This window comes from Hippichthys cyanospilos, chromosome 7, assembly GCF_059441005.1.
Source record: "Hippichthys cyanospilos isolate Australia breed blue-spotted pipefish chromosome 7, RoL_Hcya_1.0, whole genome shotgun sequence".
NCBI lineage: Eukaryota > Metazoa > Chordata > Actinopteri > Syngnathiformes > Syngnathidae > Hippichthys > Hippichthys cyanospilos.
In genome coordinates, this window is record NC_142375.1 from 21836502 (window position 1) to 21853869 (window position 17368).

Sequence of the window (17368 nt, forward strand, 5' to 3'; positions counted from 1 at the left end):
GTACAAATAATACTTATATAGACATTTTCCCAAATATGATCTCATTCCTGCTGAAAAAGGCAAAATAAGTGGACTATACTGTATTGTTATTTAAAAAGTAATTTAGTTCTTGAGGAGGCGTTTCACAATCTGGATTTTGGAGGTGAGCACCGATCCATTTAAAATAAAACAAGTTACAACCACAATAACAGATCGCCAAAACGATCATATGATGCAGCAATCAGTTTGAGCAATTTTTAAACTTTACAGTCAACACGTGCTTTTTGAACCGGAATTACCGGTAGCTTTAAGATATTTTATTTATATCACTCTGTTCAAAGTACTAAAAAAAGTACAAAGTACTGTTTTTTAATCCATCTCAAGTAGCAGCCATTTTGCTGTTGATTTAAAATGACATCGCAGTGACTAAGGCCTCAGGTAAGGACTAATCGGAACTGAGCCCCGAACAAAATTGATGTCATTTTTAACTCCGCAGAAAGTAACCAAAATGGCCGCCCACTGAGATGGATAAAAACAAGTGTATTATCACGTAACCAAAATGGCCGCCCACTGAGATGGATCAAAACAAGTGTATTATCACACATGTAATATTAGTCAGAACAGGTTCAGCCTTGTGGAGCTTCATACAATACTGAATTTGCTCAAGAAATCATTGCGTTAACTTCAGCTTTAAATGTTTACCGAAATGTCATTAAATATAATGCTGTTTAATCAACAACCTTTGTATGTTTTTTAAGCAATTGGTTTTCTTACTCTACTCAACGAGAACCGAAACGTGACCTTGTAACCAAGGTGCGTAGAAAACCGTCATTTTTGGCACACCCTGAGTATCTACCCTTGTTTCTCTTTATCCGCCCAAAGTGTAAAACCGATATCTCAGCCACACACATACAAAAACAGCACTAGCACAACATTATTCCGAGTGCGCGCAACCTCCGGAGCCCACCTCGTGAGCTAAAAACAATCCAGTCAATCGTGTTTCCTTTGGTCAAAGCCAGAAGACTGCAAGACAAGAGGGGAGCGGAAAGCAAATCCACCTGTGATAAAAACACAAACGGGGTCCCGCCCCGACCCCGTCCTTTAATCTGCCCGAGGCTGACCGCGACAAAACGTGGAGGTGATAGGATATCCCCCACGAACATCTAAACGCAACACGGAGATCAAAGTTGCACGGGAACATATACCACCCACCCGCATGTGTCCGCAGTTATCTTAAGCACGCTGGTGTGGGAGCTCTGGTCGGGGAAGGGAGTGCAAAAGTAAGCATAATGGCGACGGTTGAATGGCGGGAGTGAGACCCAACGGAGGGGTTCACAAGTGCGGCTACGGCATTCGAGGGGAAACGTCGAAGTTGACTAAATCGGCTTTACGGAGGATTTGCGACTCGACGATTTTCAACGCCGAAAAGGACGCAAATAAGTTGATTCCGGATGCACACAATAGTTAGCCTCGTGTTGCTAGCTTAAGCTATTTTGGTGGTAGCTAATATTTGTACAAGCGCTATCTCAGAAATGGGTAAGTTCATTCTATTTTAATAAATGTTACTGGGACATGTTTAATATCCGTCGTTGATTTTTGAGCACTGACAACCTCCTACTCTCAATAGATTGTGGGTGTATTTAATCAGGACTCGTTAGCGGCAGAGTTTCAAAATTAGGACTCAACTTGGACTCAAATTTGGGTGCGAAAAAAAAATGCAATCCCTAAGGTTTATCTACAGTGCTTCTCAACAGCAACAAAATCATTGTTTATGAGTGTGAGCAATTCCAAATATTGCCCGGTGTCTTCAAATAGAATATTAACAGAATTTTTAATTTGACCTTGAACGTTGCATCAAACCGTCTCAAAAAATAAGTTTCAACATGTTTGGTGACCCTTGATTTACCGTCTAAACTGTAAACACGTTTTGATAATAAATACATTAAAAAAAAAGGATCTGATACGTAAAGACAATAGAAGAACCCCGCACGGGATGAAAACGCCAACTCCAAACGGGACGTCGGGAACTAAGACTTAAACCCTTTGAAACATCGTGAACGATCTTTTTTTCTTGTCTGAAGATCAAACGATTCCCAAAACAGTAGACTCATCTTAAACTGTGACGAAACAGCGTGTCAAAAGTAGTCTGACGACACCTGGTACGATCATCAATTACTGGAGTTCTGGCGCGTGAGCGAGCGTGTCGCGGAGAGGCCGAGCGAGCGAGCGAGAGAGAGAGAGAGACAGAGCCTTGTCCATATTCGCGGCTCCCCGGCGCTGAGGCTTCCATCTGGTTATCTTCCAAAGGCAACCTGGGTGGCCCGGCCCAAGTACTTGACATCTTGATGCACTTCAGCAGTTTTACATACACACTGGCTTTGTAGAAAAATAAATGTGTCATTCGTCACCACATATGCTGATCTGCGGCGGCGGGGGCCCGTGGAGAAGGAGCACAACACGGGGTGGGAGAAGAAGGGAGAAGGGGGGGGCATCTTTTCAGCTTTTTTTTTTTTTTGCTTCCCTTTGACTCCCTGAGCCCACATGCGTGTCAGCTCCCGGGCAGTAACTTCTAACCAAGCGTGCCACGAGCTAACGTCGCAGCATGTGCCCACGGGTTACGTTGCGACGGTTGATATTCTGGAGCCGAGCGTATGCCGGCAGGCGCCATCTTGGATCTCCCTCAAAGGGAATCCTGATGTGACGCTGATCTTTTGAGATCGAACGGATTCCGTTATTCTTCTGAAGTGTCTTTGTCAGACAAAATTGTAGCCGTCGGCGATTTGTTTTTCTTCATATTTTTTGATTGTGGTTCGTTTTAGCGAAAATTACCCTAACGGCTCTTTTGATCTCCTCCAGGGTTTGTTCAAGGTCGCCGGAGGATGCGAGATGGACCTCCTTGTGGTGACCTCTAGCGACCTTGAATGAACCCCAACTAGTGCTGGGCGATGATATCAATATATTGCGATACCAAGTGATGCAATAAGCGTGTTGCAACATTGCGTTCGGTTTCCGATATATCAATTTTGTAATATTTATTATTTCGGCTTTCCTATCATGATTTTTGTCATATTGTGAATCGTGTATTACATGTGCATGTCTAAGCGCTTCAAAAACACCGGATGAAATTTTACAACGCATTCGCTTTCGAGTGAGGTCGTGTTCCATAGCAAAGGTGGCGGCGGCGGAGGAGGGAAAACGGCAAATTTAGAAAAAGTCCATCAAAATTCTGAGGCTAGAGCGCGAGCACATATATAACGCATAAAGCTAAGTCTTGTGAGGTACGAAGTTGTCTTGGGTGATTTTCCAAATTTTTATGAGAAACGTCTGAATCGACTTAAAGGGACAGTGTGTAAGATTTAGACTTTTTCATTAAAAAGGAATTAAATAAATGATTGTAAAGTTCAAAAACTTGCAAATATCTATCTATCTATATATATAAATATATATATATATATATATATATATATATATATATATATATATATATATATATATATATTTTTTTTTTTTTTTTACAAACATTGCCCAATATAATGCAACGCGTATCGCAACACGCCTCCTGCTGTCCGCAATGAAAAACGCTCTAAATGTGACACAGTGTCCCTTTAAGAACAATCATGACCTTCAACAAAACCAGAAGAAATCAAAGGAACCTCTGACACGTATTCCACTCACTGGGATATGTTCTTAAAGGGACAGTGTGTAAGATTTAGACAGTTTTTCATCAAAAAGGAATAAATTCAATGATTATAACTGTCAAAAACCAACAAATCTACGCGTTCTTAACGCAAAATTGCGATTTAAATACAACTGCAGGTCTAGTTATCATTGCATGGAGGATGGCACTTCTCCGGAGGCGGCCATGTTTGTTATAGCTACGGACAATGGTAAATGCAGCACCTGCAGTCCGAAACGAAAAGCGATCGAAATCTTAAACACTGTCCCTTTAAGGAAAGACTGCTTTCCACCAATTTTTTTTTTCTCTAAAAATCTCGCTTGTGGTTTTTTTACTCCACGACCGCTAGCTTGCTTTGGCTGGCGTTGTGGTTTATTTTCACACCCACCTGAGCCATCTTATTTTCCGCGCTGATCTCAGAAACCAACAAATCTGCGAGCGCGTGTGGCTGTGACAATCAAGTACAGGAAAACATCTCCGTGTTTGTGACGCTGATTAAAATAAGCGTGCAGCAAATACAAAAACACACACGGGAGAGAAAGGATGCGTTCAAAAGCAACCAAAAAAAAACGGGGAGGACCAGCTAGCAAACAAACGAGGGGTGGTCGGCAACAAACGAAGGTGAGGTCGGACGAGGTAAAACGCGGGATAAATAAATCCATGCGGAACATCTGAGCAACGGGTAGGAATCTTTCGAGGTAACTAAACAAAAACCCGGTGATTCCGAAGATTATTTACCCGGTACGTGTCCCCGGCAGGTGTAGTAGAACTCGCGGCAGAAGTCCTGGCAGAGCTGGGGCAGGTCGGGCTCCCTGTGCGGGATCCTGCCGGGGTCCGACGGATGGAACAACACCTGCGCGTTGGGGGAGCAGCGCGCGCACTTGATCTCCTCCAGCAGTCGGCCGCATTCCGTGTTGTTGGTGGAGAAGATCTGGAGACCACACACGCACGCACACGGCCATGCCTGATTAACGGTGAACGGTGTTAGCTTGAAAAAAAATGTAGCGCGCCGCTCGGCCTGTTTACTGTCTGGACCTTGTTCCAAATTATAACGCGTATATAATTGGAGATAAATAAATATTTGAGTTTTGGTTTATCCGGGAAAGTTTTTGTATGGATTGTTATTTCTGTGTGTTCCGCTACAACATCTCGGAGAGGTTGAGGAATTCTTTCCAAGATGAGCCTGATTAGAGGAGGTTGTTCCAAGTGACTGATGAAGTTACTGTTGCTATGCAGAATGTGATGGAAATTGGAAGGGGAGATTTGAAGAAAAACATCGGACTGCAAAAAAAATATGTCAGGCAAATGAATGAGTTTGAAAAAATGCAAAAATGAAGATCGTGGGAGGCAGATGTTACGGGTAATGACGGTCGCTCATTTAAAAAAAAAAATTGAACTGGGCACTATAATGGTCAAAAGTTTGGAAACACCTTCACATCCTCTCAAGGGTTTGGTTCAAGGAGTGTTTTAAAATGGCTGATGCTTAACAAATCAAGTACTGTACTAAAGTTATAAATTACTACATGTAATAAAATCAACAAATCGATTACCTCAGGTGATCAAGTACGAAAAGTAATTGATTGCTTTAGGCAGTAAAGTACCGTATTTTTTCAGACTATGAATCGCCACTTTTTCCTATGATTTCAGGCCTGCGGCTTATAGTCCAGTGCGGCTTATCTGCGGGTTGTTGTTTTGTTTTTTTTTTTGCTAGCCACCAGGAGACAATCCACCAGTCATGTGTGTACCTGTCCAAGGTGTCAGAACATGTAACAACTAAGACATAGAACTGAAAAGATGTGAATAAAAATTAAAAAGATAAAAATAAAAAAAATGTCTAAATTGGACAAGAGCTTGTCTAACAGTTTGGCTAAATGTGAGACTTGTAAATTTTATATACAGAATACAGAATATATGATTTTGTTTATACAGTATATTCATGAATTATGTTCAATGTGTTTTTATGTTTACGAAAATAATCCATCAAACAAAGGGTGACAAAAGAAGATGCTATTTTAAAGTTTCATATCCCATCTTTTTGCGTAAATATCTGATGTTATGACCTGCGGCTTATAGTCCAGTGCGGCTTATCTGTGACAAAAAAAATCTTTTTTTATGCTGCGATGCCACCATAATACCAAATACCATAATTGATTACTTTAGTGATTAAATCCTGTAAGTATTGAATTACTTAACTATTAGATTGCTTCAAGAAATAAACGACTTTAGTACTTGATTACCAAATGTAAGCACCCTCGGTATCTATTTACTTTAGTTATTAGTACCAAATTCATTCCGTACCAGATTTTTTTAGACCTTTCTTTGACCAAGCACTTAAATTAAGGAAGCGGTTCCTGCTATTGAATGTCTGAACTCCTAAAAAAAAAATGTAAAATTGTCTTTGGGAGCGAATGAGGCCGAAACTTAATGTATTATTATTCATTTAAGTCATTCCAGGTCATAAAGTTGACTGAAAAGAACAAGTCCAAGTGACTTAAAAGTAACGTGTCTGAGAAAGTTGTTCACATTATTGAAAAAGTCACCTTTTTAATGCGCGATATGATAAACGACTATCACTTCATGACAAGAATATTCCAATGCTTTTCCAGAGGAAATATCTCAAGAAAATCCTTGTACTTTAAAGGTGGTTTCGGGACAGCCTTATTCACGGATGAATGCAGCGCTACTGGATGGTTCAGATGGATTGCGTTCTGGATGGCTGCTGGACGGTTTGCATGTCCCAAAAAGGCTGCGATGGCAGTAAGGAGGCTATGGAGTAATGTTTGGATTCCAATTAAAGGAAGTGAGATAATGAGCCCCTTTAGAATGGCCGAGGTATCAAAATGAGCTTCTGACCGACCATTTCCCTGCCACGGTCAAAAAAAAAATAAAAATAAAATAAAAAAATATTTCACCCGGGGGCTGGTGCAAGCTATGAGTGGAGATAACTGCTTTGTATATCTATAAAAATAACTTAAACGGACAAAATCACCCAACCCAGACGACAGACGATTAATTGTGTGTGTGTGTGTGTGTGTGTGTGTGTGAGTGTGTGTGGGGGGGGGACTGGCAAACAAATAAAAAACAAACAAAAAACAAAGGCACACCAGATTATAAGGCACACCTTCAATGAACGGCTGATTTTAAAACCATTTCCATATATAAGGTGCACTGTATTATAAGCTGCATAGAATAGAAGCTGCAGTAGTGGCTGGGGTTGCATTATGCATCCACTAGATGATAAAGGGAACGTCAACAAAACAATCAGATGAGTCAGTCAAACTTTATGAATAAACAATCAGAAATTAAGAAAAAAGATGAATTTGTGGAAGGTGCTATCTGAAGAATGAGAGAATTTGTGGAAAGTATGATCTGAAAAATGAGGAAAAAATACCTCTGCATGAAAAGCAAAATCTATAAAATATATCGTTTTGTTGATTTAAAAAGAATTCCGGGATTTATTTGATAAAATTTAGCTTTCTTTTACAAAAAAATTGCTTTTTTTTGCGCCTCGTCCCCATATAATTGCATCAAAATTTGAGCATATATAGCATGTCAAAATTTCAGTGTTACAAAAAAATGTATTGTTAAAAAATACATTCATAACTGAAACTTTTTTCCATTTTAGACTAAGCTGTAACCCGTATAAACACGATAAAAATAATTAACAGTTGTTGAAAGTTGATTTATATTGCGTTTTTCTGTCATTAATGTTCAAAAGGATACATGTGTAGGTATACTTAAACAATTTTCATCAATAATAATCTTATTTATAGTCAGTGCATCGGGGGGGGGGAGGGGTTCTCTTTTCTAGGGGGGGCCTGGCAAAATATAGTTGAGAAAAACTGACGTAAGCAAAGGTAAAATCATACAACGGAAGGACGGCCTGACCAAAAGTTTGATTTGTCTTGTTAAAAAAATGGCCGACCGATTACCATCTAAAAGTAGTCATCATATATAAATCAATAAATCAAAAACAATCAGCATGCCTTTACTTCCTGGTACTTGGAGGCCTTACCCCATTTCCCCCCACATAGTTCGACAGTAAATCAGCCTATACCGAGCGCCAATTTATCCCTTTTGGGTTGGCGAAATCCTTTTTGTATTTTACAACTCCCGGCCGCACGACAAGAGGAACGAAGGAAGCAAATACTATGAGTTCGACTTGGGGGGGGATCGTTAGTAGGCCGAGAGATAATCCGAAAAGAAATAAACGTGATGATTTACGTAAGAAATTAGCTGCGATAAAACGCGACGTAATCTGGTTTGGGTCGGGAGCGGTTGGCGCTTGGGCAGGCAGGCGGAGACAGAGGCAGAGGCGGAGGCGGGCTGGCAGCACTTTGCTCCGTGTGAGGTCCGTGTGTAAACACAAACGGAGAGATAGACAAGCACATCGTTCCCTCTCACTGGTATCAACAAATTAGCAGTCTGTCCAAGTCAATTAGCGGCGAGGACCCAAGGCCAGCCTGAGGACAGGCCGTACGCTTTTCCCTGATTGCGGAACAAACTGCCACTGAAGGGGAAAGACGCTCTGTTTGGAAGCTATGTTTACCGGGAAAAAGGTAGCCACAAGCGCCAGCTGATTATGCTAACGGAAAATTGCCGACTGTCCAACATCGGAACCTCAAAGTTGCAACCGCCGATAGGTTTTAACGTCCGAAAGGCTGAGAACTTTTGGTCGCTCCGAAGATGCTTACGCCCGGTCCGTATTCCGCAATTTCACATGTTCGCATGCCTAATTTTGAAATATGTTCCACTTTCTATCAAAATCCTTTATAACAAATATATTTCCCAAAACAAATGTACCGCATTTTCCGTGTTATAAGGCGCACGGATTATAAGGTGCGCCCTCAATTGATGACACATTTTAAAACTATTTCCCTATATAAGGTGCACCGGATAATAAGGCGCACCCCCAATTAATCACATATTTTTTTTCACACATAAGGCGCACCGGATTATAAGGCGCACCCTCATTAATGAAACATTTCCAAACTTTTTCCATATATAAGGCGCACCCTCAATTAATGACATATTTTCAAACTTTTTCAATCACAATATAGTAATACTCAAAGTAATAACAATAACTCAAATAATAACTCTAAACTCTCAATAGCATAATAACTCAATATGACCATCCTTGTTCAACTGTAAACACGCAAAAGAAACAAGTCAAGCTTACGTTATCAGTTCATTCCCCATCTACCAATCCCAATCTCAATATTGATCCATGTATAAGGCGCATCTGATTATAAGGCGCACCATCAGCTTTTTAACAAAAAAATAAGGCTTTTAGGTGCGCCTTATAGTGCGGAAAATAATGTACTCACATCTCAAGACAAACTTATCACGTTTTGTGAATCATTTGAACAATTGACGTCAGCAATGTTAGCATGTTTTGTGTTTTTACAGCGCTTATTTTTACACTTGTATGATCATTCATAAAAAATGTGACTAAAAACGATAATAAACAAGAAAAAATATGTTTCCGTTGCCTAAAAAGGAATGCTGATGCCCTGCGGCGTGGTGGGCATGCCTGCCCTCCTGCTTTAAATTGCCTAGTGACTCCGAGTGGCGTGAGCTGGCAACGCTTCCACGCCAAGGGGCATTGGTGTGCTCTCAGCCGTGCCCCGCGTCCATATGTTGCCGGGACCCGCTCCAAATTTTTGCCGTCCAAAAAGCCAAAAGACAAGCGAGGCTCTGTTTGGGTGCTTTTTTTTCCTTCCGGTTGTGGTCAAAAAAAAAAAAAAAAGTCAATGATGGTTAATTTGTAAAAAATGGGGCATTGGACCGCATTTTTTTTTTTTTTAATTCAAACGACGTGGACTTTATTAGAAGTCATTTCAATCATCATAACAGAATTATAAAAATGACTACTCGCGCAAATTGGAGTTTTTTTGTTGCTGCACTATATACTGTATATATATATATATATATATATATATACATTATATATATATACATTATATATATACATTATATATATATACATTATATATATAATGTATATATATATATATATATACAGTGTATATATATATATATATATATATATATATATATATATATATACAGTATATATATATATATATATATATATATATATATATATACAGTATATATATATATATATATATATACATACTGTGTATATATATATATACTGTGTATATATATATATATATATATATATATATATATATATATATATATATATATATATATACACAGTATATATATATATATATATATATATATATATACAGTATATATATATATATATATATATATATATACAGTATATATATATATATATATATATATATATATATATATATATATATATATATATATATATATATATATATATATATATATATATATATATATATATATTAGTATTCCCGACTACAGACCTCTGTAAAAACAGAAATTCCCAAACCTGGGAAATAAACGAATGAATTAAATTTTCTACGAATATATTACATTAAGGATCGACCTGTCTCAACGGAACTTCGGGTATTCGTAAAGCGGAACCTTTTCGACGGGCCGCATTAGGAAGTTATCGCTTGATATAACGGAAAAGTGTCCGCTCTTCCTGTTTCCATCTAATATCATCGGATCCAAAATGGCGACATGTGACTCCTTATTGTTATGAGTCTGGCTGTAAATATGAAAGAATTGTAATGTTATTCATTTACGTCCTGTAGATGATGGCGTCCGTAAGAAAAAAATGAGCATCCGATTGGTAGACGCTCAGTCGCAAAAACTCAAATCTACGTCTTTGCAAAACAAGGAATTCATTCTTGCTTAGTATTGTAGCAAATTTACCTTTTCAGAAGAAATTTAGAGTGTTTTACATCACGGACAGCAGGAAGTGCTGCAGGTGCTGCATTTACCATTGTCTGTAGCTACAATAAACATGGCCGCCTCCGGAGAAGTGTTGAATAATTTAATGATGACTAGACGTACAATTATATTTAAAATATACTGTCGGTCATTAAAAACACATCCATCTGCAACTTTTTGATATTTACTATCATTTAATGTATTCCTTTTTAATGAAAAATGGCCTAAATATTACGCATTGTCCCTTTAACCGCAAAAAATATGGAATTATCGCGCGTTATCGGAAGAGTGTTTTAACAGAGGTTGATATGAACATTGCCTGTCGTCCGCTATTTTTTTCAAGCAGATATAACTCCTTTTAAGACAATTTGAAGGTACACGGCCCCTTGGCAGAGGTCTGAAAGGAACACTTGTCATTCAGTGGCAGCAGCGATGTAGGCAACACTAAGCCCCCAACAAAACACTTGTCCTCAGGGGAATAGGTGTAAGTTGGTTAGCAAAAGGAGGGGAACACTCCTCGAGGCATTAACACTTTGGATGAGGTTGATGACTGCGAGGAGAGGGGAGGGAGGGGGGGGGGGGTGTTGGAAGGGGGTGATGTTCTCCAGCTTCTCCCATTAGCGAAACCAACAAACACAATGGCCTTGTTATTCTTTGACCATAATCAGAATGGGCTCCGTGTGTGGGCAGTGTAGCTGGGAGGAGAAGTCGAGTCTTTCAAAGCCCTTCAAATCCCTCCTCTTGCTCCTCGCTTATTTGCATGACTTGAGGAAATTAAATGATGCAATAATATGGCTTTTTTTTTTCTCCCCCACTTCTTTTTACCCCCGCTGCCACCCAGTCGCCCCTGAATGATTCCAGGAGTGGTTTTACATGAAAATAGCAGTCAGGCAAAGAGGATGAGGGGAGCATTCAAGAATGACACATTTCATGAATATGTTAGTCGCTTTTTTTGGTTTTGTTTTGTTTTTTTTGATCACCTACAGTAAGTTACTGTGCTTCACTGAAGAGTCTGGAAATTAAAAGTTTAGATAGGGGTCACGTGATGGACTCTTAGGACACTATGTAAATGTTTAATCACTCATATGATTATGCATACAGTGCACAATAAATCAACTTCAAATCTGAGGTCAAGAATGAGGATTTGCTCAACTATTGTTTAACCCTTGTGGCATTAAGGTTTCATCATAAAAGAATCAATGAAAAAAAAAACACTAGGGAGCTGAAATTTCCAGGAGATGATCGAAACATGTATAATTTCAAAATGCAACCATTCTGACATTTCTATGTGACTGCAGCTGGACGTGGGAGATTGTGTGTACAAAAAATAATCGTTTTACAGATTTTGGACCATGTAAAACCATTAGAATTCCAATTTTTGAAATGCATTTGAATAAGATTCATGCCATTGATTTTCCTGCGATGTTTGCAACATTCCGTTGAGCGGCAGTCAAACTATGTCAGCAAACAGCTGCTCTAAAAACCACATCATCTTACGCAGTATCTATGTAATATCAACAGCGGCCAGTAGGGGCACCATAAAAACAAAGATCAAGCACAAACGTATGAACTGTTAAACTATATCATTTCCAAAACATTATTTCGGGTGCAGCCCACGGAGCCCGGTACCAGTTGATCTAGGGACCGGTACCGGTCCGCGGACCGGAGGTTGGGGACCACTGATGTACCATCGCATGGTACATGCGTGAAATGAGACACTATGGCACCATTTTAGTCTGTTTAATATCCTTTGCACTTCACTATACTCCATGAAAAGAAGTTGTCCAACCACATATTTTGATAGTGACACTGTTCTTTCACTGTATATTTGTCGTTTTATTTATTTTTAGTTAATCTTGTTCAATACAAAACGTATCTTATGAACAAATGAGGGGAAAAATTCTGAAATTTTACATTAAGGAAATGTTAATTTTGGGATGTATGGGGGACGAAAATAATATTATTTTACAGTTATTTTTTTAACATATATTTTCAACAATATATTTATAAATGTCCGTCGCTGGTCGAGAATTGGCCAGCGTTATAAAAAAAATGAATTACATAAACTGTAATCGATAATTGTTTTTAGTTAAATACAATGACTTTACCGGGTGGGTTCCCCTGAGAATTGATTTTCCTGCATGTGGCCCCTGAACTAAAATGAGTATGACGACTCAGTATGAGCAGTTATAAAACGACATTGCATAATCAGCAACCAGGTGATTTTACGTACAATTAAGTGAGTACAACGAAGGGGTATTTTGAAACGGCACATTCGACAAGCTTATGTTTTGGACTCAGATTATTCCGTTTAACTTGATTGTTAGTAAAACTACACTTACATGTAAGACTACAAACTAAACGCGTGCAAAGTTACCAAGGAAGAAGAAATATTGTTTGTCGATGAAGTTAAAAGGCAATCGCGGTTCGGTTCCCACGCGAAAATGTCGGTGGGTGTACATCAGACAGACACAGTGGCGAAACTTGGTAAAACCCATATAGTTAACTCAAGTAGTTAAACGGAAGTTGTTAACCTCGAAAGCCGGTTGAGAATCGCTGACCTTAAGCTGGTAAAACCAACAGCGTCCGAGCTGTCACTATTGGCAACGACCGACCCAAGAAGCCAAAGTGGCTGGTAACGTAAAACAGAGCCAAAGTGACGTAAACGCGCGAAAACACGTTTCTCCGCACGAAACGGTCGCTTTACGGTACAAACCGGGATTCTAGCCTGGAGGCGAACCACCACCCCTCGAAAGCCACAATAAAACAGCGTGACGAAGGTCGTAAAAATTCCCCAATCCCGCTCTTGTAAAAGCTTACCCGTGCATCCCTGCGGTGCGCGATCTGGTACGCGGCTCTCCTGGTGGGACAGCAGGACACTCGCGGGTAGAACCGGTGGCAAACTTCGCCCCCGGCGCCGGTGGCGGTCGTGGATGTGATCGCGGATCCGCCGTCCAGGAGAACTTTCCTCTCCCGCTTCTTGAGGCGCTTGGGCAGGCTGCCGTCGTAGCAGCGCCGCCGCCTGGCGCTCAGTTCGCCGCCGCGCTCGGGTCCGAATTTGGCGTCGCCGCACTCCCAAACATTAACAGCGATAGCCAGCACAAGCACAAACTGCAAGTGCTTCATTGTTTATTTTCTCGTTTAAAAAAAAATCTGAAGGATCCAAACAAATAAATCCACGATATTTCCTCAAAAACTGGCGGATGCACAAAAATTCAAGAGAAAAACAATGTTATATTACAAAGCAACGGAGGTTTATGGCATTTACAAGTACAAGCATGCTGCAGGTGCCTGTCTCCTAATAATACTAAAAAATACGAGCCGTCTCCACGAAAACAGCAAAAAGGTGGCAATTTATCCACAAAAGCAGAGCCCGGGCGTCCCTTGCGGAAGATAATATTAATGATACTCCCTCGATGTGTGGATGCATTGAGGAAAAAAAAAAACAAGGACAAAAACAGTGAAAAAAGACAGTAAAAGTTCCTTCTTTTCTGCAAGTCCCTGGAAACGCTCACATGTTTTGCCCGTGCGCTTTCCTCCTTCTTTTTAACCAGCGCGCGAGAAGAGCGCTGTGACGTATACGCGTCGGGGGCGCGCGCAGCACACACACAAACACGCGCACGCACTCGAGCGCGCGCGCGCACACGAGCTCGACCGTCACCTGGCTGCAGGGAAGCGAGACCGCGCGCGCAAACACGCACCCTAATATTTGCGGTTCGTGTTGAACATGTACCACGATCTTGGCATTCAAATGAAATCCGGCTGTAATTTGTTTTATACAGCCTACGGTAATATTAATAATACGATGCAGGTATAACATGCCATTTAACACAAATATGCGAGGATATACTGACTATTATGTCCTATGATAGTTCGTTGAAATCAATATTTATGACAATAGCCCCCCCCAACCAGGAAATAATGCAATAATTTCCAGGGTGAACCTCTTAAGAGCTTGGATTTTAACTGCACGTGCGCTCTTCATCCAAACTCAAAAATAAGTCACCTCCCACTCAAGTCTTGAAAGTGACAATGAGGTGGAATTAGGGGGTGAATCGTCCAATGGTGTTTCGCCGTTCTCAATGGTCACATAAGTGTAACAAGGAAGCTAACCACGGTTCATCTTCGAAACAAATTCCCCAAAAACCCTAGGAGAACTTTTAAGATGACTGAGAGAGATGTAAGGGGAGCAACGGGGAAGGACGCGCCCCAATTTTTTTGGGAGAGGGAAAACTGGTCGATTGTGTGTGTGCATATAAATGTGTATATAGTCACTTTACCGCATGCACACATGCACTTTACAAATCCTGCACAGTGCAGGAAAGCTACTAAATACATAAGTTGCACTACACGATTTTTCATTCTCGTATATAGTTTCTTGTACTCCATCTACTCCAGAATATCTTCAGAATGTGAGTCCATTGATTAAGTGCTTCATTATTACTGCCCTTATTGCTCCATTAGTCCCCCCCCCCCCCCCCCCCATTATAGCCTACTTTATTATTTGCTCGATTAAGGAATTTAGTCTGCACGGGGAAGTGAACGGAATAAGAATTTCATTGTGTCGTATTACTATGCATATGACAATAAAACTCTTGAAATTTTTCCATTGTTAATCGGGACGACTCATATGTATTTTCCGTTAACTTGCCACGGATGAGTGACTCAATGAGTCAAACTTTGGAATTGAATCGTAATAAAAACATGTTTCAAAGATTGTTGTAAAGTCTTCTTTTATCCTTTTGTACAATTTAATCACTTTGAACAAGAGAGCATTGGCTTTTTTTTTTGGGGGGGGGGGGGGTGCCTTGTAGAGGGGCGGAGCTACATGGTGGCTGCAGCCTTTTTCCCTCTAGCCATTCCCACATCTTGGGGGACTGATTTTAGTGATTTTTCTGCCATTTATACATTTTTGCACAAAACTCTAAACACATAGCAACATCAGATATTTATGCAGAAAGATGGTACATTTAGAAATAATAGCAGCACAAACATTTTCACTCAGATTGGTAGAGTACTGCACCAAGATAACAGTAACATGCCTGAATGCATTTAGTAGTAGAGAGTGCCCCCTGATGGAGGGTAAAATAGCAGCTTTTCTAGAGTCGCTTATCCTCACAAGGGTCGCAGGCTTGCTTGTGCCTATCCCATCTGGCGTTGGACACCCTGAACTGGTTGCTAGCCAATCGCAGGGTACAAAGAGACAAACAAGCATTCACGCACCCAATCACATATAAGGACGATTTAGTATGTCCAATTCACCTTCCATGCATATTTTCGGCGTGTGGGAGGAAGCCGGAGCGCCCAGAGAGAAGCCACGCGGGCTCGGGGAGAACATGCAAACTCTACACAGGAAGGCCGAGGCCAGCTGGATTCAAACTCGGGTCCCTTTAACTGCGAGGCGGACGTGCAATTTACTGCGCCACAGAGCTTCCCGTAAAACAGCACTTCAAACTCATTATCAATACTTTGTGCCCCCTGGTGGCTAGTGGAAAAACTGCAGATTTGTCCCACTGGACTATAAGCCACAGGGGTTAAAACGTGAGAAAAAAGCAGCGACCTATTGTCGGAAAATTACACTAATACAATTAATTTATTCAATTTGCCCAAACCCTGACTATGAAAAAATTGTTGGGCTACCCAACAAAAAAATTGTGGCTCCACCCTCCCCTTGCGTAAAGTGTCTTAGTTTCCTCTCAACATGGAACAAATCCCTTTTCACTCCCCCGAAGAGTCACCCCACAAGCATCCAAGGGATGACGATGGTGGCCATTACGGGAAACAACGCTCCCGATTTTTTTGTTCTCTCAGAGAATTGGCACCTGCTCTTACTTGGGGGTCTCCATTTCTAGGAGGGGGGTCCGGTTTAATTGTGGGCAATTATGGAAATGACCGGCTACGAGGAAGATACGCCCCCACGGTCCCCCCCCCGACCTTTCGCATTCTTTACATTTGTCGGCTCATTTCACTGCCTCGTGGATTTTTCGCAACCCAACTCCTTTGTGTACGCCTTTCAAGAAGAATATTTACATAACTCGGAGAAAGAACAACAGCATTCTTTCGTAATTTCAGGGCAAAGATTTTCATGTGGAATTGGTGCACCCATTTTCGAACACGGTGGTTCTCAACTTTTGTACCCCCTATAAAATATGTTTTCAGTCAAGTACCCCTTAACCAGTGTAAAGCATTTTGGGGTGGAAAAAAAAAGAAGTTAAAAACATGCCATTAATGTCTGATTTATTAAAGTTTAGAACTGTTTAAACTATATTTATATTTCCACAAAAAAACTAATCAACATAATGTGTCCTTTTTTGGATCATAGAAGAGATCTGCTATCATGAAAAATAACTTAATTATGAATAAATGTTTGTCAACAAAAAATAAACAACATAAAGTGTCAGACCTGTTCTCAAAAAGAAATGATTATAAAGAAATATTTGACAAAATATTCAACTTAAAGTGTCCTCTTCGGCCATCATAGTCGAGACCTGATCATGAAATTAAGTATTAACTTAGTTATTAATAAATATTTGTCCGCAAAAATACTCGACATAAAGTGTCAGTCCTGCTCTCACCAAAAAAAATTACAAAAACTGTAAATATTTGTCCACAGAAAAATATTTCACATATAGCATCCTCTTTTGGAATAATAAAAAAAAGTCATTTACTTATTGATTAATCCATATTTATTGAGAAAAAATAATCAACATAAAGAGACATGTTCACAAAAATAAATCATTAACTTGACAGGTAACGAGAGGTGGACAAGTTGGATCAAACCATTCTAGTATGGGGGAGAATCTAAGTTTTTAAACTAATTGAACTAAATTGAATAACCTAAACATAAAATTAGTTTTATGAACTTAT

At 40.0% G+C, this 17368-nt stretch overlaps 1 protein-coding gene across 1 annotated transcript in view; it reads right to left on the reverse strand.

The window, feature by feature from the left end:
- The window catches only part of hhip (hedgehog interacting protein), a 41179-nt gene extending 27154 nt beyond the window's left edge, over positions 1-14025 (reverse strand). The window contains exons 1-2 of the mRNA XM_088420415.1: positions 13322-14025; positions 4394-4586 (exon numbers count right to left, since the gene is read on the reverse strand). Coding sequence (XP_088276541.1) covers positions 4394-4586; positions 13322-13627 — 499 coding nt within the window. The 5' untranslated portion in view covers positions 13628-14025. The remainder of the gene's footprint in view (positions 1-4393; positions 4587-13321) is intronic.
- Between the last annotated feature and the right edge of the window lie 3343 nt (positions 14026-17368).